Here is a 26,518-nt window from a genome sequence, read left to right on the forward strand (position 1 = left end):
TTTCACATACATCATAAAAGTACCGTGTATTTTGATATAAATAGCAAATTGATATTACTTTTAGACAGTATTTTTGTGAATAAATAATAAATTATTAGACGAAACCTGTTGATAAATTAGTGATAAAAAAGATTGAAAAATTTCTTTAGGGGAATGGCTTTCAACTAAATTGGCACTAAAGTGCCAATGTACGTAAAGTTGTGTAGTAAATAGTTTTTGAGCTATTCAGTGTCTAAGTGTCTATTTCAGCATGAACTAGTTATTCGAGTTTAGAGTAGAAACGAGTAAACAAATTTTTAGCACATATTTGAATGGTCAAGTCGATGCGAATTCAATTCACGGATTTATAACTGTTTTTTTAACCGACTTCAAACAAAAAATGAGAAGGTTATCAATTCGACTGTATTTTTTGTTTTTGTTTTTGTTTTTTTTTTTTTAATGTATTTTACCTCAGAACTTTCGACTGGGGGAACCGATTTGATGATCTTTATCTATTTGAAAGATGGTGTTTCCCGTGTGGTCCCATTTCATTTTAATCCAATTCTGACAACGGCATCCGTGAGAAAACCATAAAAGTATTAAATTTGCATTATGTATGCACGACAAGAAGACGAAAAACTCAATATCACGCCAACCGATTCTTTTTTCAGTGACAAATAAGTTATTGTACTTATATATTATATTCACTAAAAATCTCAAAATAAAAAAAACTTTTAACAAAAAGAACACCGACTTCAAGACAAAAACTTTTCCAAAACAAATTAATATGCACTAAAGTAAAAAGTTTTTTTTATTCAAATAAAAAAAATGCTTTAATAAAAAGAAAACATTAGTTCCATTTTCTTCGTAGGAAGTTTACTAAAAATGAGACCATATGAACCATAATTTTCAAAACAATTAGTCCCGTCATTAAATAAATACAATGATGAAGAACAGCACACAATTTTTTGGTAGAAATACAATTTGGATTTGAGAATATTCTAACTTTTTCTATCACATAAAATTAGAAAAATATATACTTTTACTTTGTAAAATCTAAAAGTGTCGTTATATATTGCTGTACTTTTTCGAAAATTATTATTTTGTCAAAATTGAAAATTTTCCTATCATTAACAAAATTAAATAATTTTTTATATTAGAAAAGAAACCTTAAAAAGACAAAAATTTGTGATCAAAATTTATGAATAACCAACAAATTATTCATAAAAACTTTAAAAACGAACAAAATCACTAACCGGCAACCACAAATTTGGCTTTGTGGTTACACTTGTAAAGCAAACGCATTTTTTTATTATGAAAACAATTACAAGGTTTACCAGATTAATTTACTATTAAGTTTACGCCTCTTGAATATTGTCTTTGGAGATATAATAAGACACATAACTCCTTAAAGTCACATAACTATTGCATTTTGGACAAAAGGCACTTTCGACTCAAAATTGTCCAAAGAAAACGCTCTTAAGCTCTATTTATATATAAAGTATATAAAGTTGTAATTGATTAAAAAAGAAACATTTTTTTGCAAATCGTACAGTTTAGGCAAAAACGGACTGAAAAGTTTTACCCAAAATTGTTTTTCATATAATTGTTTCTGCGAAATTTAGGCACTATTCGAAAAAAGTTTTCAATAATTACCAATAAAAGTGGTGTGTTTTTCTATGACCATTTTAGTTTAAATATAATTAAAAAAACGCACAAAAAGCTAGATTTTTGCTATCAATTACTGTCTAAACTACTCATTCGGATTAAAAAAAATTGCTTCAAACAAAAAATGTTTGTCCTTTTATAAAACACAAGTTTCGAATTCAAAGTGTTCACCCAATGTTTGTCAGTTATGAATCGGAGTGAGGTTTTAATTTAATCTGAAACTTAGATCGAAAACTTAAATGTATGCCTTTGAAACTAATCTTTTTTCGTTTGAATCATTTTCCTTTGCAAATAAGAAAGGCTCCACGAAGCTAAAAAATTTTACGCCAATTATTTCAACATTTTTTTTAGTTTACAATAAAGACGAAAAATCGAGAAAGTTTATAGTTAAGAAAGTTAATTAACACCTGTGTAAAATATTTATAACTGTTGCAACGCACATATTTTTTAGAGCGGCGTTTCTATTTTTCACCATTTTAAACTTGAAAATTGGTGCGTAGAAATTGAAATGTTGGAGGGAGGGGGGTTTAAGCGAAAACTTGAGATTTTTCTCTTAATATTGAGAAACTTGAACTTTTGATAATTACTAAAGTTGTAGAATTTCAATTAAGAAAAAATTAGGCCTGATTTTTTTTTCTGTAAAACTACTTTATTTGGGATAGTTGAATTTTATGATATAAGAATATATATTTTTGCCAATGCTGGGTATTGATTCCAGGACTTCTTGCCTAGTATGTGCTTGCTCTGCCTCTAAGCTACAAGCCATTTTTGTAAGAAAATAGTTAGGTATAAATTGAAGTGTTTAAGGCAGTTGTATAGAAAGTTATTTTCATCATCTGGGAAGTTGATTGTGTGGACCATTTGAGTTGAACATTATATTAACAATTTTAGATTAATAAAAATATTAAATTTTCTTGTATATGTACAGATACAATTTAAAATGATAGTATTTCATGTTAAATTTCATCAATTTCACTTTCTGTGCTTGAGTTTGCACCAGTAGACAATTTACGCAAGATGTTTTCAACACTAAGAGCTGAACGGTGATAATCAACAAAAATATTGTTTTTTTGCTGATTTGTCATTACATTCTAAAATAAAAGTAATTGAATTTAAAAATTTGGCCACAGAACGCCTATGTAATCGCTTATACAGAATGTTTTTTTCAACTTGACATTTGCACAAAATGTATGAAAGAAATTTGAAAAACAGGAAAAAATATCGTGCTTAAATAAAAAACACTTTCACACTCTACGAATTTTCTTGAGAACAACAATTTTCGCATAAGAAATCAATGAAAATATCTGTTATTTTATGCTCAGATCACAAAAAATATACATAAATAATTTTTTTTTAGATAAAAGTTTTTTTTCTATAAAATCCGATTTAATTACAAAAAATAAAAAGGATCCATTTGAAAAATAAAGGCGAACACCTTTAGCCTAGAACCTTCCCATCTAAAAATAAATATACATTTGGTCAATGATCAAGGCTTTCAAATGATCAAACTTTTGTTTGAAACGATTTTTTGTGTCTGACTTATTTATTAATTTTTTTGCAAATTTCAAGTAAAAAAAACACCCTATATACATAAAACAACATTTATTTAATATATAAGCTCTTAACTATACAAAGCTCTATGGGATTTTTTTATACAAAATTTTGGCACGTTTGGGGCTTTTTTTTAGAAAAATTAAAAAATATTTCATAATTATTTTCAAAGCATAGACACATATTTACCTACAAATTATAAAGGCTTCCTGAAAATTTGACTACAGGTAGTTGAAAGGCTAAAAAATAGCATGTCGAATTTTTTTAAAATTTGGATAAGGAAAATGGATATTTAAAAAATTTTCTTGCGACAAAGCAGTTAAACATAAAAATTGTACATTTTCAATCATTATTCAACTTCCTTGAATCAAAATTGGCTGACATAAGCTAATTTTTACGATAAATAATTATATTATGATATAGATGTACGAATTGTACTACTTTACTATTTCTGTGTATTTTTTTAGGTTTTAAGTAAATTATCGATTAAACTTTTGTTATTTTACCTTGTCTTCTAAACGATGTTGAATTTTTTTATATAAATCAAATTTTGGTTGCGAAAAGTATGCTGCAGCAAATTGATGTAAGCTAGTTTGAGGTTGCTTATCTAATATTTCTTCTATTAGCATTTCAATAATAATCGGAACCTAAAAATTAATAATGGGAGAACATTTAATTTGCATTTTATTAGTAACGAATAAAAAGTGCAAAATAGTATTGAAATCGTATAAAAAAAATTTAGATGGGAAATAAAATAGAAAAGGTAATGTAGATTTGGTTTTTAGGAATTTACTAATTTCCTTCTTTATCTCATACAGTCGAGTGAACCATTTATATCTATTATGGCTACTAGCTGTTTTTGTAGCCAACCAATCAAAATATAACTTAAACAAAAGTTGCAGACTTTGATGGGGGACATCATATTCTGATATCAGATTCGACCTAGTTCTTCGGGTATTTCCTCCGAAAGCTAACGATTTTCGAAAAAAAAGTTTAAATGGCAAATGTTCGTTTTTTAGAACGATAACTTTCTAATTTAGAGTGCTATTCTATCTTTTTTTAGGATCTAAATTGACTATTAAGGTCTGCAACTTTTATTTGAGTTTTTTTATTGTATATATCACTCTGTATATCTCACTAAAACCTAATTTTCAGTAAGTCAAACTATTCTATCCAAAGACATCATTGTATGTATATAGTGCTACAGTGAATATAGAATTAGCATAAGACAAAAAACATAGGGAATAGTTTTCGGAAATTTTGATTTGCAGGTGGGGCTTTTGAAGATTGTAAGAAATACGATTTAGTTATAAATTTCTTAATTTTACTAATTTACCTTCAATTAAACACGCCACCATAAGTAATAATGAAATAAAAAGTTTCAATAAATCAGAAATACCTACAACCGAGAAAAAAATTGTACCGTTTCTTTTCGTTTTAACTAAATTTCTGAGGTTTAGTTGTCAAATTGTGGTACCGCGGATGTCGAAATCTCCCAATTTTTCTTAATGGAAATGTTTATAGACGATAGGGGTCACCAAAGTTTTTGAAGAGCGGATCAGATTGTCTGAGATTCCATTGTACATATACACATCAATATTTACAGATACACTCGATAGAAAATAAGTAGTAGGGATAAGCGTAGGGATTTGTGGAAGTCGAGTTGGTTTTTGGCCGTATTGAAAAATAGAGAATATAAAAAACAAGACAAATAAATTCCAAATCACAACGTTCGTGGCAGCTTTAAAAACTGTAGTCAATTACAATTCGAAAGTGATACATGGGCTTGAAGAAAGATTATTTTCAATTCAAAGCTTTTCGGAACGTCTATGGTCGGAATTTAGAAATTCAAATATTATTTATCTTTATTTTTCCTTATTAATCGATCAGCAATTTATATAGAGAGATATTTCAATAAATTGAACGCAAGGGTTACTTAATTGGAGACATTAATGGCATATAATAGAATTGATAGCGAATTATTGTATTTTTGGATATAAAATTTTTTTAACATTCTTACCTCTGGATGGTCATTTAAATATTTTAAATTCTCTTGAATTGTTTTCAATTTTAATTTATTTAGATTGGTTTGTTCATTTTTGTCTAATGCCTCTAAATCATACCATTTCATACTTTTTGGGGCATAGCCTTGATGAAATGGTAAATTGCTACTACATGGCATTGCATTATTAGCCATAATTCTGTTAGAGTTTTTATTATTATTTATAAAATTGTCAAAAAAAATTAAATTATTGACATTTCCTAAAAATAAGACAAAAAATATTCACTATTTGACATAAAAGCAATTAATTGTTTTTTAGTCCAGCATACATCAGCGTTTTAGTCCAGCATTTCGACCAACATTTTACTTACTAATTTTGTAACAAGGTGGATAAAATTTTATGATTGATGATTATGAAAGCTATATTGCTGAACCCTTTCATTTTTGAAACGTTTTACTCTAAAAAAATGGCATATCAGTTTCGTTTGATTGCTCAAAATTTTCAGAAAATCGTCACACTTCACACTATCCGTTGGGTACGACGTCATTTTAGAGACAATTAAATCGCCTTGAATGAATAATTTTGGCGTGAAAGGTGGCTGTTTTGACTAATTTTCAATTTTTAACGTGTAAATTGTAATGCAAATGCCAAATTAAAATGAACAAATAATAAAATTTGTTGCATTAGAAATTGTGAAAATAAGAAACGAAATTGCATAAATAATATTTTTATATGTAAATTAACATAATTATTTAAATTTAATAGAAAATATTATTAACTTTTCAATGTAAACCGTATATTCAAACCATAGAGTTATATGTCAATCCATACAATACGCGTATAAATAATGAAATAAATAATTTATAATATTAATAAAGTAGTACATCGTTACCATGGAAAACTTCACGAAGAAAACTCATGCACAATACGAATAAGTGGAATTTTGAGAAATCTGGAGATATTTTTATGACTAAAAAAACACTCCCATGAAGTTATAATCTGTAATTCTTTGCTGCTACCTTATATGTATATGAAACCCTATATATACTCTATATATGAAATATATCAAAGTATATTTAATTTAGTCTCAAGTTTGTAACACTTGAAAATATTGATACTACAAAAAAAGTTTTGATATAAGTGTTCAAAAATCACTTAATTAGTCCATTTCTCTTTGCCCGTCTGTCCATGAAGAGAGAACTCAAAAACGAAGTAATATATGGAGCTGAAATTTTTATATGCAATATACAATCTTTATAACAATTTTTAGCTTTAGTAAAAGAAGCATTGGAATATGGCTAGAGTTTGAGCTTTTTAAATTATGATGTTAGCCTAGGTACTCACGAATTTTCCACTAGACTTATACGTTAGGGATTATAAAGGTATTGAAATTTATTTTAATTTGTTATGGAAGCATATGATTAGTAGCTTAAGAAAATTGATATTTAAATAATGAAAAAAGAATTAGATTTTACATGTTTTATTATATTTTGATGTTAAACGAACAAACCATTCGGATTACAAATAATTGAATAATTAATTAGCCAGTTGGTATAGGTGTTTAAATATTCATAAACAAAAAATACGTCTTTGAGACTTTTATATTTACAAACAATGGAAAATAACAATCTATAAATTTTAAGTATAATAAACAGGGTAATTTTTAAAAAGTTTCCTCCCTTACCTATTTTTTGAAAAAGGGTTGAAAATCCAAACAAAATGAAAACACGTATTGGTTCATTTTTAGATGCCTAATGAAAATATAGAAAATAACTTTTGGAACTATGTTTCTTATTGCACGATATTTGTTTCCTGGTTGAGAGTTAAAACCAAAAAAACTGCAACAAATATAAAAAACCGGCATATAGGTCACCGAGGAAACAAAAACTTTTTCAATCGATTCAGGTTGCCATGAATTTTGAGAAAATGCAAAAATTTTTTTATAACTGTAAATTTCTATTTTTTCTTGAGTTGTGAAAGTTATCAGAAGGTAAAGAAAACAGAGATTATATAAAGTAAGTACAACGTAATTTTTATGCTATCTCATAATAAAGATCCTAATCAAACCAAACATAATGTACTCACATATTGGGTTGACTACTAAATCAGAAGTATGTCTCTTTAAACTAATATTACAATTATTTCCTGCAGTAAAAACTAAAAATAGTAGATTTTCAGAAAAATATCTTGTAAATAAAAAGGTAAGCACTGCATTCATAATGTACCAAGGTATGAAAGGAATATAGATTATACCGGGTATCCCGACACCTCTTGATCTTTTTTTATACGTGGACATCTTTATGATCAAACAGTTGGACATCTTTATGATCAAAGAAAAGCAACTTTTACTATCTACTCTTCTAATAGTTCTTAGTCTTAAAAGGGAAAAACATATTCCAAAAATTGAGTTCGAACTAAAGTTACTTTTTTGCGGCGAAGAACAAAAATCTGCTACAATAAATATGTAGTTTCAAACAAAAAATACAAAGTTGACTCCTGACTCCTGATTATCCATGAAACCACGCCCGTATAAAAAAACTAACTGTATTTTTGTTCGTATTAAAAATGGGCCAGAATGAAAAATAACACGTGTAATTTTTCATTCTGTTTTCGAAATATAAGGGTGGAAACTTTTTATAAAAACATTCTGTATATAGATAAACTAAAATAAAATATCATGATATTTTATCAGAAGGTTTTGTTACAATTTTCAACATAAAAACGATATCATTGATAATTTATAAATGCTATATATCAATCTATATCAAAAATATTTATGACATGTATAAGGTACTGTCAATTTTATTAATAAAATGCTAAAGGTCAGTATATTTTCAATTATTGTTCTATTTAAATGCTATATATACAGTATATTTACAAACGAAATGTATAACATACTTTTCCAGTATGCATGTAAAATCAACTCAAAAGAGAGAAGTTGCTTGTGTTTTTATTATTATTTTTTTTCGAAAGATTAATAAAAATTATTAAGAAATTTAATAAAATTTTGTAATTTGATTTTTCATGTAATTTTACAACTGAAAGTGGTTTTTCTATACTATTAATTTAAATAGCAGTGATGCTAACACCTTGTTTTCGTAACGGCATCGCACGGAAAAAAATGATAAAATAACATGAATAATGATAAATGGTTTGTTTCTCAGCTGGCTTTCACTAAATTATAAAACAAATTTCCATAGAAACTGATTGGCTCACTCCTTCAACGGAGGGAAAGACGACACAATCCTTACATTTATTCCAAAATATAACTATTTTTTATTAATAATTCTGGAATTATTAATTTAAAAAAAAATACTTAAATATACTTTAGATGAATTATTGTTTCATTTATATAAGAAATTGTGGCAAAAAAAATTAATGAAACTTCTCTATGGTTCCTAAAATTATCCTAGCCAATATTATAAATGTAACTTTGTAAACCTGTAACGCTCTCACGTCTAAACCACTAAATAGATAGGACCTTGGCAAAAAACATAGGAGACTTTATGTCGTGAAAATAAAACTTGAAGGGCATGAAATATGGCTTAGAAGTTTGTATGTTGAACCAATCATTTTTCAGTTAGGGATAGATATTATAGCTTATACATATCAGAATAAGGTCTTTGGATATTATCATATTTATATTTGGTATTTTGTTGAGATTATTTTTGCGGGGATATTTTCGTTCCGTATATTTTTGAGGGTGTCTCTAAAAGGTCTGAATAGTGTTCAATCAGATATGGTACAGCTCAAGATTTAGTTATATTAGCTTTAGTACAAAGTTTCTTGGTTTGGAAACTAGACTATCGTAAAGTAGAAATTTATAAATCGATTTTTCTATTTTATCTTCAAATTCGAAATGCTAATTTACTAAAATTACATGTAAATAACATTGTTATTTACAAAAGTGACAAAAAGCTCGTATACAAATTTAGTTTATGATCAACGCATATGGCGTAAAATGCGGGGTTTTTAAATTTTAAGATTAAAAATTGGGCCTTTTCCTTTAATATAGCTGTTATGATTTTATAAGCTGGAGATTTTATATGTGTCTAAAAAAAATCTAATTGGAGCTATAGAATCTAGCTAAATGACCCCTCGCATTGATAAATAAATTTATATTGGCTGATTCAATTCCAGTTTCATATGTTTGCAACTTATATATAAATTGGAAAGCTATAAATACTGACGCTTGTTTCGTAAAAAGTTTGCAGCCCATTTTCGAGATTAACCGATTAACTAACGCTCTACTTTCGAAAATTATTTATTTTTTCAAAAATTATTCGGAAATAAAAATTATCTTTCCATTGTTTCAATTAAATCGTGAATAATTCTATTAATTTAAATACAAAATCTGATTATATTCAGTAATAAAAAAAATCAATCATTGTTTGATCCTCTTGGTGCCTTAAGTCACCTCTATATTGGTCATTGCATTTTCATATACAGACTAAAAATGTTTTTATTGTTCACAATAGAACTTGAGCAACTATTGAATATTGTTAATAACCAACGAATATATTGATTAGTACACTTATTCATTGGTAATTTGGTCCTCTCCATTAAGAATTTTCGAAACTAAACTGATAGTATAACCAAAAATTTTTTAATAACTTATGGTAGTACCAGCATGAAATCACTTTTCGACAGATTTGGCCGAATTTTTTTTCTCGGGTTTATAATAGCTTTATTTATGAATTCCTAAAATTTCATAATTTTTGACCGTTTAGATCGCGAGATATTTAAAGACAAAGTTCGCGATTTTGAGGGTCATGTCCCATTTAAAGCATGTAAAATGCGGTCTCTCCAACAATTTTTATGATATTATTATATATTGAAGAAAAAGTAGAAAAAAATGTTTATACAATAAAATTCTAAAAAAAAAATTTAGAAATTAATTTTCACTTTCGAGATATTAATTTTGACGTAAATTGATCGAAATTGGGACGTTGGCATAATTATTTCCCATTTTAAACGGTCAAAATTTCTGAAACTTTGGGAATTAATAGTAAGCATTATTAAGTTCTTAAATTTAATTTTTCGTTAAATTCTGTCGAAAAAAAAAAATGTACCATTGCTTTAACATAGAAACTGCAAATACCATGCTGGAACATCGTTAATACGTCTTTTGTTAAAATAATAAAATTAATGCCATTTACGTGATAGTATATTAAAAACCTTACTACTTTTATGGAAAACGGTTATGAATATTCTTTAAGTCTTAAGTTTCATCATGATAATGAAATTAAGAACTGCTTTTGTCGAATTAATTAGTGATCCCAGTGTACAAGCAACTCATAATTAAACCTTGTAAATATTTATATTATTATAGAAAATTTAAAATTATCGACTAATTCTCAATTTTATCTTTTTAATTTATAATATTATAATATAGAATAGGGTAAATGACTATATCGAATTTACCACATTACCCATAAAACTGTAAAAGTAAACTTGATACCATAACAAAATACAAGAGTTAAATTTAAATTTATTAAAAAACGAAAAAGTTATAAGTATTCAAAGATTTTTGTCCGTCTCTTTCTTGTAAAACGGAGTTTTTTATGTAATGTCTATGTCGATATCATTCAATGACGTCACTAGTATATACTACTCTTAGATAATATACTAGTATATACTACTCTTAGATAGATACTCAAAGGTATGACTAGTTTATAAGAGTTTTGAACGTACATATTTTGCATACTTCTAAAGATTTCAAAAGCCAACTTCACTTTTCTGGCCGTGCAGTAATAATTCTTCATCTGAAGTGATCAGAAAGTTTAGTAATTATCCCCATTATCAAATTCATTATTTGTTTAGCATTTTAATATTTAGATGTTAAAAGCCTGCAAGAATAACATACAAATTATCTAATCCCCTAGGTAGAAAAATGGTCTCGAAATACTTTAAGTTGGCTTCTGGAGTAGATACAACTACAATTCAGTTTTCCTCTATTTTGACGAAAAAAAAGCTTAGAGGTATCTTTCCACACTAGAAGCAATTTTTATTCGAAAAATTGATCTGTGGAAAACAAAAATTGGGCCTGAAAATGTATTTACGAGCAGAGCAAAGTATTGGACTACTATTTTTAGATTGATATCTGTATGTACACAGTACATTATTTGTCTACGTGCACACCGATTACCCGAACGTAATCGATCGTATTCACGCCGATCGTTGTGTAATTAATGTTAAACCATAGAGGCAAAGATTTGGAGGCCAAAGCGTAAAATCAAAACGCACCAGCTGTTGCAATTTTGTCCAGTTTCTCAAAAAATTGATTGGCTTGAATTTTAGTTCTAAATTTAATTGATGTGCCTTTAAATAAGACATATGTTTCATTTATTATATTTTTTTTTAACTGAGTAAATTTCAAAGACATATGTAAAGGATTAGATATTATTTGAATACATCTATTGTAGGAAATGTAACACAGGTAAAAAAATGAAATAATTTTATTTGAATAAAAAAGAAAAAAACTTCAAAAAATTACTAAGGTACTTTAAAAAAAATCAATCAATACTTATCCTTTTTCATTTTTTGACATGTAAAAAATAAATTTCTAAGTACATACCTACTAAGATTTCTGCATAACAATATTTGTATATTTATTTGTATTTTTTCTCACGATGATGATGAGTTGAAATGTTTGCAATTTTTTTTCAAAACCTAAAAACTCAATGTAAAATTTAACAAACTGAGACTAACCCTTAAAGATAAGACCAGTAATTTACTGATTAACTAAATGCAATAATCCTGAAGCAATAGCAAGGAATAAAAATCTATATTGTATATTAAAGTATATGTCTACTGTAGCTGCATTTGATAGTTAGCTTGAAACGTATACATACAAACTTTGGAGATAGATTTATTTAGAGGTAAGTAGGGAACTCTACGTGGAAGGTACAATATTCTAGCTAGATTATATAGTGGTGTGCAGGGTCACGGCCCAAAATAGCCTTATTTAATACTAGTTATTAATAACACTAGATATTAATAACAGGATGAGCTACCAGTATGATTTCTTTCTAACGAATCGAAAACATTTTTTATCTGACAAATTCTGGAATATAGGAAGTTTTATTTAGCGAGGTTTCGAAAAATTTTAATTGCGACTACTTATTAAAAAAATATCGAACTAATAAATGGAAAAGTTAAGTGACTTAAATGTGTGTCCGACGTCCGAATATAAATTTAAATTTACTACGTGTTCGATGATAGATAGACACCCTGTTTGGTAAAATTTCAAAACATTTCACTTTTCTATTCATAAATTTATATTTTCTTATTATATCTAGTAATCGAATTTTCTCAAATTATACTTTAGGTTCACCGTAATGAAGCCGCACGAGAAGTTTCAGCTTGTTAAAATCACTTGAGAAACAGTAAGGACTACAAAGTACCAAAAAATTGTTTATTTCAATTTTTGAGGTGAAAACTATAACTTTCATTAAACTATTATATGAAGAAGGTAACAATAATTGAACCACAAGGATTTTTATATTAACATTCAAGAATCTTTTTAAACCCTTTTATTTTTATTTGTAGGTAAGGAAATGGACTTTTAAAAAATGCACTTTTAGGTAAAAAAAAAAATGTATCAAATAACAATATTATTTTGTGTATTCAGTGTGTATTCAGAATAAAGTATCCGGGTGATATTCGCTCCTAACATTGTTACAAACCAATTTTTGTTGTGCAATTGTTGCTTTGGAATATCAACAAAAAAGCTCCCCAACGAATCACTTGAAAATAAGAGGTCATTTCAGACAGGGTACATTTATTTTCATATATATTTATATATATTTTCACTATAGCATATTGACCATAAGTTCAAAATGATGGAAATTTCTAAGATTCTTTTTGCCTGCCTTGTTCTGGATTGATAAAAGTAAGTTTGGTAAGAAAGAGGTTTTAATCAGAGCTCGAGTTTAGAATTTATTGAACAGAGTTTTTCGATTACTTGTTTTTGTCTTCTATATTTCTTAAAAAGAAGTCATTGATAAGAGAATAAGAGAAAAAAGTTAACTAGAGGTTTGCAATTGTCAAAAGAGTTGAAAAATGATTTATTTGAACATATAGAGTAGACAGAAACAAGTAATAGAAAAACATGAAAACGAAAGCACTTCATTTGCTTAAATTCTACGCTCTAGCCAAAATTTCAATTTCATTATAACCAAACTTACATTATGGAGTCACTGTCTTAGAATATATAGGCTTTCTTAGAAAATAGGCTGTGAATTAAAAGTGGTATCTACTTATAAAAAATTTAAATTTCCGTGCCCTCCCACCAAACTTATTATATTAATTGAAGTAATCTGTCAGTATCTGTTTCTAAATCTATTTAGCATCATTAAATAGAATATGTATTAAAAAAAAATGTTGCAACTGTGATTTGGACGTTATTATTGCTCGGATTGCTTCGATCTGAACATCAACTATAGTTTACTATGAATAATTATATTCATCCACGTTGCTCCGAAAATAAATAAATAACGAATTTTTTTGTAAAAAAAAAAAAATGCCACCAAATTGGTAAACCGTGTCATACAGTTCAGCGTAGATTAGGTTTTCGACCCCAAATTCAACGCCAAATGACTCATCCATATGCAGTTTATCAATAACTTTCAGCTATGAAGGGTGGATCATACTCTTGATCTAGATATCGGACTACATACCCGACTATAAAAAAGGAGTAAAGAAAAAAACTAAAAAGTAAATATCTTTAGTCAATAGAAAAATAACAAGTGAAAACAAACAATTGACTGAGTTAATTGTTGAAATACCATGTATAGACAATGTTGATGACACAATCATTTCTTTTTTTTTACGTCATGTAAATAAAGAAAAATATCCACTCTTAGATAGTCACACTCATGTAAATCATATTTCCATATAATACATGCTATAAAATTTGCGCCTAATTTCCGCCCACGCGGGTAAACAGTGATGTTTATGGAAAATGTTTCAAACAAAAGTTGTTTTTTTTTTATAAGGAATATTTTATTCATTAAAACTTTTGTTCTAAAACTTTTGTACTGACTAATTAGGTGATTTTATGAACACCCGTACCAACATTTTTTTGGTAGCATCAATATTTTCAAGCGTTACAAACTTGGGACTTAACTTAATATACTATGATATATTTAATATACATGGTATAAATATACAAATATACATTATTTCACAATAATTAGGAAGTTTTCGAAATATAATATTAATTAGAGTCCTAAAAGTCTGAGAAGACTGAATAAAACAAAATTTAAATATATTAAAAAACGGTCGATTCATAATTCTTTGAAGGGAAGCTACCATCTTGTGACCACATACCTAATTTGATGAGAGTCGTATGTTTATGTTTTTGATTATTCTGGCACTTTTGCCCTTTATGCATTTTCATTTCATAAAGCAGATAATGTATAGAGCTTAAACAATAAGTGTTTAAAATCGTCCATAAGACAATATATGAAACTTTATTGTAATATAAAAACGTTTTGAAATGTGAAATTTAAAAGTATCGAATTAATTATGACATTAGTTTTTTCGTTCCCCTTTTTACTACCGAATAGCTATAACAAAATCAATAATTTAAATAACATTAAACTTCCTAATAATATGAATGTGATGTGAACTTTTTGCAGTTTCTTAAAAAAGCATTTATTTTACTTGGAAGTTTTTCGAAATTGAATATTTATTGGCACTGGATCAGATAGAAAATCGTAAAAATTCAAGTTTTCTGTTAGAATCAGTTTATAGAGATAATATATCTGACAACATTTTTATAGTTGACCTAGTAGTGTCGATCAGTTCAATTCAAATGAACGTATAATTGCAATAATAAGCAGTCATCTACTAAACGGTTTCTACTTTTGTACAGGAAGTTGTTAACTACGGTGTGCAGTGTGCTAACATATTCACATGTGGTCGATGACATGATCTGTCTTTTGCCTTGTTCATTTTAAGCAGTAAAGATATTTTAATAACCATTGAATGGTTTCTGTAACCTCTAATATACTTCAATGTTTACAGTTGTCCTTCAAAACCAAAATAACATTCAAGGAACTTTAACTTCCTTGTATTAGTAAAAATGTAATCGCAAAAATGCTCGGTGAAAACTTTCCATCGAAAATATATTTATTGATCATCTTCGAATCCAGTTTGACTAATTGTGTGGAACTTTATTGTATGTAACGATAATAAAAACTTTCAATTTTGAATTTCATTACCCATTAGAATGTTGAAAATTTGTATTTAGAACTTTTGTTAATATTTATGTTTTGAGGTCTTCTGGATCCAATTATGTTTGTTTGTTTGTGTAATACGTTTTTTGTTAAAGCTATACTGGTCACACCATTTGGCTTTTGGTAATAGACAGTGATGGGAAAAAGTTTGGAAACCCTTAATTTCTTTTCAACAATTGAAGATAAAGAGCTAAAATTAATGAAGTAGGCCTTATTATGAATTTTTGACGAGACTTTAACGCAGACTTTTTAGCGGTGGGAGGAGGGCAGGTAGTAGAGGCGCTTTTAATGCTTTTTTGTTACATTAAGTGCAACAAAAATCGTAGATTCCTATTATAGTCCTCTTGAACTCAAATATCTTTCACATAAGAAGAAGAAAAGCCCTATTGTCTTTAGAGAAATCAGATGAGGGTAACATTTCAACTTGACAACTTTGGATTGATAAATTGTTTCCTGTAGCCCTACGTGAGATCCCTACCTATGTTAATGGTCGGGGAAAATTTTATTTCCACGTACACCATTGCCATTACAGAAATAAAATAATGTAGCCGTGATCATTATTTAACCGGGCATAAGCTCTCTGTTAACACTTAATTATAAATCTTCTTCTTTAATAAGCTTTTTAGGAAAACTGTTTTATGGAGCAATTTTATAATTTAAATATTCAGGAAAAAAACAGGGATCCAAAGAAACTAAGTGTATAAGTGTTATTTCAAAAATCGACGGTTGTGCCCACTTGCAATTGGACCAGAAGGGTAGTTCTACATTCGAAAGGATCATCAAATCGTTCACAATTCTCATAAACAAAAAAAACTGCTTGACCGTTTTTTAATAATAATAATTTTTCACAATATATAAAATTAATAAATTGTTTGAATGATATTGTATACTTTCACTACTCTTTATTCACTCACTAGCGTTCTCCTCTGCTTTGATATTGAACATTCAGGCAACTTTCATTACAATTAAATGCATGTTTTTGCATAAGTTCGGTGAATATGACAGAATTTGTATTAGTACTGGACTGAATGGTTCATAATATGACCAAACAGATCGGGTAATTAATTATTCTTCAGCACCCTCTATAGATATGGATAAAAGTTACGTGTACACGTTTTTCTAAACTAACTACTCACATTGCGCTGATTCATTTTGTTGGTACTTTAAGATATTAAGTCTATATTTAAAGAGGTATTTGGAATTTTTTGTAATTACTACCAGACAGAAACTAAAATTTAAGTTCACAAATTTTTTGTCTTTCTTTAAGTTTATTTGGTTTAGATTATGTAGAATTTTCAAATTTAATGCCTCATAAGAAAATATGATTGTTTTTCATACAAATCCAATGCATTTTCATGAGCATTGTCTTATCTTTGATACTTTATTATTATTTTTAAGCCTCAAATTTTATACACAGTGGCGGGTTCAAAATTTCGCCTAGGAGGGAGAGTATTTTATCATTTGCCTCTTTTTTTACATTTTTGAGGCCTTTAAGTAGATAAGCTATACCAGTCCGGGCCCACTTTTGCTCATTTTTACATGTTATTTCTTATGGGAAATTCTAAGGTCCATTTTGCACTTTTTTGTTCCTTTTTATGTAATGCTGGTTGCCTAACCTTAACGCATACTTATTATTTATGTATGTATATTGTATTCAATTACAACCCATCTGAACCACACTTGTTAACACACTTACATCATACTCTTTACTTACCATTATTTGTAATTTAGCATACGTAGCGTACGTTGGTATAATTGTCAACATAACTTCTTCATGTATTAACAGCGAATATTAATAATATTATATGGATTGCTTAAAAAAATTTTACTTACTACTATAAGATTTGAACGCGGGCCCTCATGAGCGGAAGTCTACTATGCTAACCACTCAACCACAAGACCTTGTTACAACATAGACAAAAAAAGTTAATAACTTAAAAACGTTTTTACAAAAATAATTTAAAATATTATATTCATGAAGGTCAAATATTATTTAAAGTGTTTTGTAAAAAGAAACTCAATTACATTATTTAGATTTTTATTTTATTAGTAAACAATATTGATATACAGTATAATAATATTAATATATACTAAATTATAAATAGATAGCTAATTTACAAGGTAATAATAATTCAATGGTTAATTATGCATTTTTTAATTTATTGGTAGATTTTTATTTTATTGGTAAACAATTGATATACAATACAATAATATTAATACTAAATTATAAATAGATAATTAATTTATAAGATAACAATTCTATTGCTAAAAGAAAACTCTAATTAATTTGTTTAATTATATGTAAATAATTTAATATATAAGTTTCTGCAAGTCCTATGACAAATTTTAAAACATACGATTTTTTTTTATAAATGAGCATATATTCAATTTGTTTTAGAGGTTATAAAAATTAATTTTACGTTACACACACACACACACAATCACACCTCAATGAGATGACATTTTAAAAATCAACAAAAAAAACATTTTAACATAATATTAAATAGGTAATAATTAATTAATTAATTAAAGTTTACACTGATTTTTTAACAATATTGAGATTATTGAGATAACTTATGAATTCAAGAATTTCACTATAAATGATATTAGCATCGATCTCTTCAATGAATAAGTGATATTGTCATGCTTACGAATTAACTATACATTTTTTTTCTTTTTGATGCAAGGTTCATCTATATATTCAGCTTTTCGTTTATAGGTTGTAGTATTCAAAGAATAGTGACCCCAGGGTAGTGTATCATAGGAACCAGGTATAATATATCGCTTATCATCATAAGGGCTTAGAGCAATTTTTGTCTGAGTTTGGGTGTAAAGCTTAAGTTTATCAGATTTTATGAGGTTTTGATCAACTGATATCTCTTTAAATTCCTCCAAACATTCAACATAATCTTCAAATGTTATTTTCGTACTAAGAACTGACCTTTTAACTCCCTTAGCTTTTTTTGTTAACCCAAGATTATTTGGTTCTTGTTTAATATTCCCATGATTAAATATAGCATCATCAAGTGATTTTGATTGTTTTTCTAGAGGGGTTGCTATTTTTAATGTATATAATTTTGATCGTAATCCTACAAAATGAGTCATAGGAGTTCCATTGTTTTCATCCTTCATCATACCAAGCACTTTCTTATTAACGCAAGGTATATTATAAACATTAGAAGGATGGTAATCACTGGTATCAAAATACTTGTGACAATCTCTTTTTATCATTTCATAGGGATCATGGTTTTTAATTTCGTAAATAACCGAGTCAGTATCTGTATAGATAGCGGTAGAATCATCACCCAGCTGTGGAATCATATAGCCATAATGAAAATCATAAATTGTAGTTTTAGCTAAATCTAAGATTGCCATACCAATATACAAAGGCTTATTGAAGAATATCTCCATCTTTTTCAACTCAATAGCCACCAAGTTTGAATTGAAAATTGTACAAGAATGAAATTGGGGTTTAGATATATAAGCTTCTGCCCCATATCGACCCTCCCATTTTGTAACAAGCTTTACATTAGAATGTTTCCTAATATTTTCCATTGTTTTTCCAAAGACGGCATTGTTCATTAATTTATACAAATTTTTCTCAAAATCATTATTAGCATTCTTTCGTAGTTTGGTATTTAAATCAATATATGATTGAAGCCAAGGCGACTGTTTAAATTTTAAAACTTTATGAATTTTTTCTAATTTTAGCCCATTGTTTAATGCCTGCTTCAATGTTCTATAATGAATTACATATCGCTCTTTATCATGAAGAGTACCCATCAATTTACTCTGTTTAGAATTAGGTGCTGTTCTATGTTCAGGGCAAAAAGGTAAATCCTTATGTTTATCATGAAGTTCTTCAGGATATTTGAGATCCACTTCTAAGAAATATCCATTATCAGCGTCATCTAAAATCATCGAAACATCAATATCTGTATCACACCACTCAAAACCACTGTAAGGAAGACACTGACTCATCGCCCATCCATATTGATTGTTAATGTCTGTATAAAGTAAATACACTTCAGGCTTGGATGGATCAAATCCTGGAATGTATTTATTATTCGCTGTGGAACGTCGTTTCATACATTGACTCAAACCACCGCGAATTCCTCGTTCGACAAACATCATCATATCTATATCAGTCAACAATTCGAGCTCAATATTTGTATACTTCAACATACAGTCAAACGTAAATCCCGGAAGTGTATAGTAATTTCCCGGGTCAATGTTGTACGTAGACAGACAGGTTGCTCTAAACGTTTCGAAAATATCCGTAAGTAGCATTATATCCGTTTCCATATAGAGATCTACATAATCACCTAAATTTGAACAATTAAATGCTGACCAAACGTTTTGCGCATGATGATACATTTGTCTAGAACACTGTTTCTCCTCCAATCGATTATAGAATGCTTCTATGTTCGGTAGTTGAGTGTAATTAAATTTATCAAAAGAATCAATAAAATCATATGGCATTACACCTTTCTTTTTCAACAATTGAAACTGATTTTCTGAAACGTTAGAAAAACGCTTCTTCATGTTAGGAAATTCCGACAAGTATGAAGCTAGCTTATCAAGGGAAGAAGCTAAAAATCTGAATGAATCTATGAATCGAAATTTTATAGATGAATCTTCAATGTTTTTTGGTGAAAGAAATATATTTTTCTTTGGTAACAGGTAAAAGTTCAACGCGCCCTCCAATCTTTGTCGCAACATCTTCAACTATCAGCATCCCATCATAATTTGACATATTATGGAACACTACAGGAACAACATGGCTATCTTGATAATTAATATTACATGATTCGTGGGCAGGGCCTCTGTAATTGGTACCATCTTTATATCCACCAGTTTTCGACGCAAGATGAAAATGGTCTCTAACTTTCTTTTCCTCATCCACAAATGGTTTATTACATATATGACAATGTGTAGATTTCTGAAAATCTTCCTCTTCAATAGTAGTTAATGGATCCATCTCATACGAGCACAATAAAATTGTTTCCACTTCTTCAGATATTTGTTTTAACTCCCTTATAAACCAATCCATACAATCCACTCCACGATATGAACGATAATATGATAATGAATCATCATAAGCACATTTAAAATAATACCCAACAACAGCAGGTATATGTTTTTGATACCGAATTTTATCATCCAGAGGTTCCAATACAGATTCGATATCCCCGTAAATGATAAAAGGGGTTTTCTCTTTATTTTTAAAATTTTTGAATTTTAAAATATTTTCTCCTTCCTTAGGCATTCTTATCGCACAATCATTCATTTTCTTACAGTTTTCATAATGGCTGTTCAATTTTTCTTCTGAGTAGAAATAGTGTAAGCATCGCTCACAGAAAAACTTTTTATGACCATCTTTATTCAGCTGGGAGGAAACCAAACGTGATAGATTTTTAACCCAAACGTAATGATAACGAATGGGTAATAAATTATTATCATTATCATCAACATCTTCATCATACTGATCTTGAATCAGTAATAAATTCACATGATTAATCAATTTATTTTTTGTTAAGTAGCATGGCACAACATTAAAATTTTTCAAGTGTTTCTTCAGTACATAAACATTTATCGATATTTCATTTTGATTTTCAAAGTTAGGTATCTGTTTTAGTGTCATTGGAAACTGTACACCTTTCAACTTCAACACTTTTGAATAATGTGGATATTTTGAAATACGCTGGGGATGCTTCTCAACTGGATACAATGCTGACGTCACAGCCCACGCAAAGCATGCATTATCATCATTCTTTACGTTTATACAAGCTTCTAGTCGTTTGATTTGGGTAGGTAGTTCAATATATGACGATCCAAGTAATGGTGTATATTTATTTATATTAACACCAAGGTTAATAATGTTTACTAGAGCCCAACCGCTATCGCGTTCCTGGAATTCTTCCAAATCACGTGTTATCGGACCAACAACATTCTTCCCAAACCATTCATTCACATCAGTATTCTGATATATTGGATTATTTGAAGTAGTGAAGTATTTGTGTTCAGTTATCATTTTGTTTGCAGATACAATTTGAAATTCTCCACAGAAAATAACGTTAACTTTTATAGCTTCATGAATTTTCAGAACGTTACTTATTCTTCGTCGAAAAAGTGCTTCACAATCCTTCAAAAATGCTTTAGGATCTTTATGTTTCAGATTACTAATAATACCAGTTCTAAGCCGACTCTCAAATGCAGATAGGGAATCATCCCATCGTACTCTCTTTGCAGCCGTCTCTTTTCGACTTTGAACACCTGCTCCGTGCTTTAACATACACTTAAGATTGCAACGATAACTTTTTACAAGAGCCAAGTTTGCTAACAAATTCTGCTTTTTACCAACAGATTTTGCAGCTTTCAATTTTTTACATATCCGTCGAACAGCAATATTGCAATTTTTCAATCCATCTCCAATATTCAATTTATTAGCAGTCATGGTGTCGATAGATTTTATTTTCTCCAACAAAGTAGACATTGAGTACGTCATTTTCACTGTATGAAATCTAGAAATGATATAAGAAAAAATAGGTTTTAATCGTATAATATATAATCAATAATTATAGTTCAAATACATGAAGATAAACGAACTTTTACAAATATTACTGATATTATCACATAGAAAAAATAAAATTTTATATATATGTGTACAGTAATGCTGAACCTAAAACATAATTTTGTAATAGTTTAGATTTTCATATAAACCAAACATTCTCAATATCTATGTTTTATATACCTAAATCATATAGATAACTGCCCGTTTTGTAAGCGGGTCTTACAGATATCATGATTTGATACAATCACCCATATAGAGATACTTCATTAATACACAGATAGAAAACGTTGATTTTAATAGTATACAATCTAATCCAAACAAAAAATATATTATAGTTTTCACTTCGCTTTATCATTACAAAGTAATAGATAGATGACGTGTTCGTGTTATGAAACTTACCTTACAACAACAATAATCAACAGTTATATATTTTTTAAGACACACAAACTTTACAACAATGTTCACGATATGTAACACACTTTTATTATAATAATTTTTAAGGCACTTTTATTATGATTATTAATAACTTGTTCACTTTCACTGTAAATATTCAACTGAGTCAGGTCAAGGTAATAACGCTGCTTATATACGTTTTTCAAAATTGAAATATTTGAACATGTTTTGACATGTAAAAAATTGTTCTAGAACATTATTTTATAGTTTAACAATTTGAAAAATAGATTATTCATCATCTTGTTACAAGTTCAAACTTGTTTGAAATAATTTTACATGTGTCAAAACACGTGACCGGATGTTAATATTTTTTTATGATTAAGCAATGTAATATGACACTTGAAATTTACATAATAAAAATACATGTTCAAACTTGTTTGAATGGACTTTGATCTTAAAATAATTTTACACGTGTCAGCTATTCTCAAGAATATGTTGAAATAGATTTGACCTTGAAAAATATGATATCATCATCCTGTTACAAGTTCAAACTTGTTTGAATAAAAATACATGTTCAAACTTGTTTGAACATGTTTAAACTTGTTTGAATCGCATTAGATCTTAAAATAATTTTACACGTGTTATGAGATTAGAATAAAGGTTTTATTTAATAAAAATCTTTATTTTTTTTTTTATACAACACAAATATGTTCGCAAAAACGGTCCACTATGACAGATTTTTTATTGTTACAAGTATGTTCATAAAAACGGTCCACTATAAAATAAGACTTTTTTATCAATATATGAATCGTGTAAAGAGTCGAACACTAACCACCTGACTTTAACGTTGGATTCACGTTTAGCTAAGACCTTTTCCACTAAATAAATGTTTGGATGGTGAACTTTTTGTAATTCTTCGGCATAGAAACCACCCTTTATATCTTCGTTGCTGTTATCCTTCAATAAATATACAGGTCTCTTTCTAAACAGGTCTGTATCTAAACAGGTCTGTATCTAAACAGGTCTGTATCTAAACAGATCTGTATCTAAACAGGTCTCTTTCTAAACAGGTCTCTTTCTAAACAGGTCTGTTTCTAAACAGGTCTGTATCTAAACAGGTCTGTATCTAAACAGGTCTCTTTCTATACAGGTCTGTTTCTAAACAGGTCTCTTTCTAAACAGGTCTGTATCTAAACAGGTCTCTTTCTAAACAGGTCTCTTTCTAAACAGGTCTCTTTCTAACAGATCAGTATTAAACAGGTCTGTTTAGTACTGGTTTGACCTGTTTAATTATATTAATTGATAAATTAAGAAGGCTACATTCTACAAACATCGGAAGAGAAATACTATCTATAATCCAATACTTGAGGAAAACAAATATAATTAAATAACAAGTTTATAATAACTTTATCAAAAATTAAAAAGCTGGAGTAAAATCGGTGAAAACCGGAGTAAAACCGGAGTAAAATCGGCGAAAGTCGGAGTAAAATCGGTGAAAACCGGAGTAAAATCGGCGAAAGTCGGAATAAAATCGGTGAAAACCGGAGTAAAACCGGAGTAAAATCGGCGAAAGTCGGAGTAAAATCAGTGAAAACCGGAGTAAAACCGGAGTAAAATCGGCGAAAGTCGGAGCAAAATCGGAATAAAATTGATAAAATGAATACATGTATGTAGATCTAATGAATTTTATTCCGATTTTGCTCCGACTTTCGCCGATTTTACTCCGGTTTTACTCCGGTTTTCACTGATTTTACTCCGACTTTCGCCGATTTTACTCCGGTTTTACTCCGGTTTTCACCGATTTTACTCCGACTTTCGCCGATTTTACTCCGGTTTTCACCGATTTTACTCCGACTTTCGCCGATTTTACTCCGGTTTTACTCCGGTTTTCACCGATTTTACTCCAGCTTTTTAATTTTTGATAAAGTTATTATAAACTTGTTATTTAATTATATTTGTTTTCCTCAAGTATTGGATTATAGATAGTATTTCTCTTCCGATGTTTGTAGAATGTAGCCTTCTTAATTTATCAATTAATATAATTAAACAGGTCAAACCAGTACTAAACAGACCTGTTTAATACTGATCTGTTAGAAAGAGACCTGTTTAGAAAGAGACCTGTTTAGAAAGAGACCTGTTTAGATACAGACCTGTTTAGAAAGAGACCTGTTTAGAAACAGACCTGTATAGAAAGAGACCTGTTTAGATACAGACCTGTTTAGATACAGACCTGTTTAGAAACAGACCTGTTTAGAAAGAGACCTGTTTAGAAAGAGACCTGTTTAGATACAGATCTGTTTAGATACAGACCTGTTTAGATACAGACCTGTTTAGATACAGACCTGTTTAGAAAGAGACCTGTATATTTATTGAAGGATAACAGCAACGAAGATATAAAGGGTGGTTTCTATGCCGAAGAATTACAAAAAGTTCACCATCCAAACATTTATTTAGTGGAAAAGGTCTTAGCTAAACGTGAATCCAACGTTAAAGTCAGGTGGTTAGTGTTCGACTCTTTACACGATTCATATATTGATAAAAAAGTCTTATTTTATAGTGGACCGTTTTTATGAACATACTTGTAACAATAAAAAATCTGTCATAGTGGACCGTTTTTGCGAACATATTTGTGTTGTATAAAAAAAAAAATAAAGATTTTTATTAAATAAAACCTTTATTCTAATCTCATAACACGTGTAAAATTATTTTAAGATCTAATGCGATTCAAACAAGTTTAAACATGTTCAAACAAGTTTGAACATGTATTTTTATTCAAACAAGTTTGAACTTGTAACAGGATGATGATATCATATTTTTCAAGGTCAAATCTATTTCAACATATTCTTGAGAATAGCTGACACGTGTAAAATTATTTTAAGATCAAAGTCCATTCAAACAAGTTTGAACATGTATTTTTATTATGTAAATTTCAAGTGTCATATTACATTGCTTAATCATAAAAAAATATTAACATCCGGTCACGTGTTTTGACACATGTAAAATTATTTCAAACAAGTTTGAACTTGTAACAAGATGATGAATAATCTATTTTTCAAATTGTTAAACTATAAAATAATGTTCTAGAACAATTTTTTACATGTCAAAACATGTTCAAATATTTCAATTTTGAAAAACGTATATAAGCAGCGTTATTACCTTGACCTGACTCAGTTGAATATTTACAGTGAAAGTGAACAAGTTATTAATAATCATAATAAAAGTGCCTTAAAAATTATTATAATAAAAGTGTGTTACATATCGTGAACATTGTTGTAAAGTTTGTGTGTCTTAAAAAATATATAACTGTTGATTATTGTTGTTGTAAGGTAAGTTTCATAACACGAACACGTCATCTATCTATTACTTTGTAATGATAAAGCGAAGTGAAAACTATAATATATTTTTTGTTTGGATTAGATTGTATACTATTAAAATCAACGTTTTCTATCTGTGTATTAATGAAGTATCTCTATATGGGTGATTGTATCAAATCATGATATCTGTAAGACCCGCTTACAAAACGGGCAGTTATCTATATGATTTAGGTATATAAAACATAGATATTGAGAATGTTTGGTTTATATGAAAATCTAAACTATTACAAAATTATGTTTTAGGTTCAGCATTACTGTACACATATATATAAAATTTTATTTTTTCTATGTGATAATATCAGTAATATTTGTAAAAGTTCGTTTATCTTCATGTATTTGAACTATAATTATTGATTATATATTATACGATTAAAACCTATTTTTTCTTATATCATTTCTAGATTTCATACAGTGAAAATGACGTACTCAATGTCTACTTTGTTGGAGAAAATAAAATCTATCGACACCATGACTGCTAATAAATTGAATATTGGAGATGGATTGAAAAATTGCAATATTGCTGTTCGACGGATATGTAAAAAATTGAAAGCTGCAAAATCTGTTGGTAAAAAGCAGAATTTGTTAGCAAACTTGGCTCTTGTAAAAAGTTATCGTTGCAATCTTAAGTGTATGTTAAAGCACGGAGCAGGTGTTCAAAGTCGAAAAGAGACGGCTGCAAAGAGAGTACGATGGGATGATTCCCTATCTGCATTTGAGAGTCGGCTTAGAACT

The 26,518-nt window shown here is 28.6% G+C and overlaps 2 protein-coding genes across 2 annotated transcripts in view; one reads left to right on the forward strand and one right to left on the reverse strand.

Annotated features, from left to right (window-relative positions):
- Nucleotides 1-26,518, forward strand: part of LOC123306116 (protein hunchback) — a 111,396-nt gene that overhangs the window by 25,780 nt on the left and 59,098 nt on the right. The gene's annotated exons all lie outside the window — the stretch shown is intronic.
- On the reverse strand, nucleotides 18,104-19,990 carry LOC123305536. The gene has a single exon (XM_044887291.1). It carries the CDS (start codon nucleotides 19,988-19,990, stop codon nucleotides 18,104-18,106), a length of 1,887 nt encoding a protein of 628 aa, XP_044743226.1.

The sequence above is a fragment of the Chrysoperla carnea genome, chromosome 1 (genome assembly GCF_905475395.1).
Source record: "Chrysoperla carnea chromosome 1, inChrCarn1.1, whole genome shotgun sequence".
NCBI lineage: Eukaryota > Metazoa > Arthropoda > Insecta > Neuroptera > Chrysopidae > Chrysoperla > Chrysoperla carnea.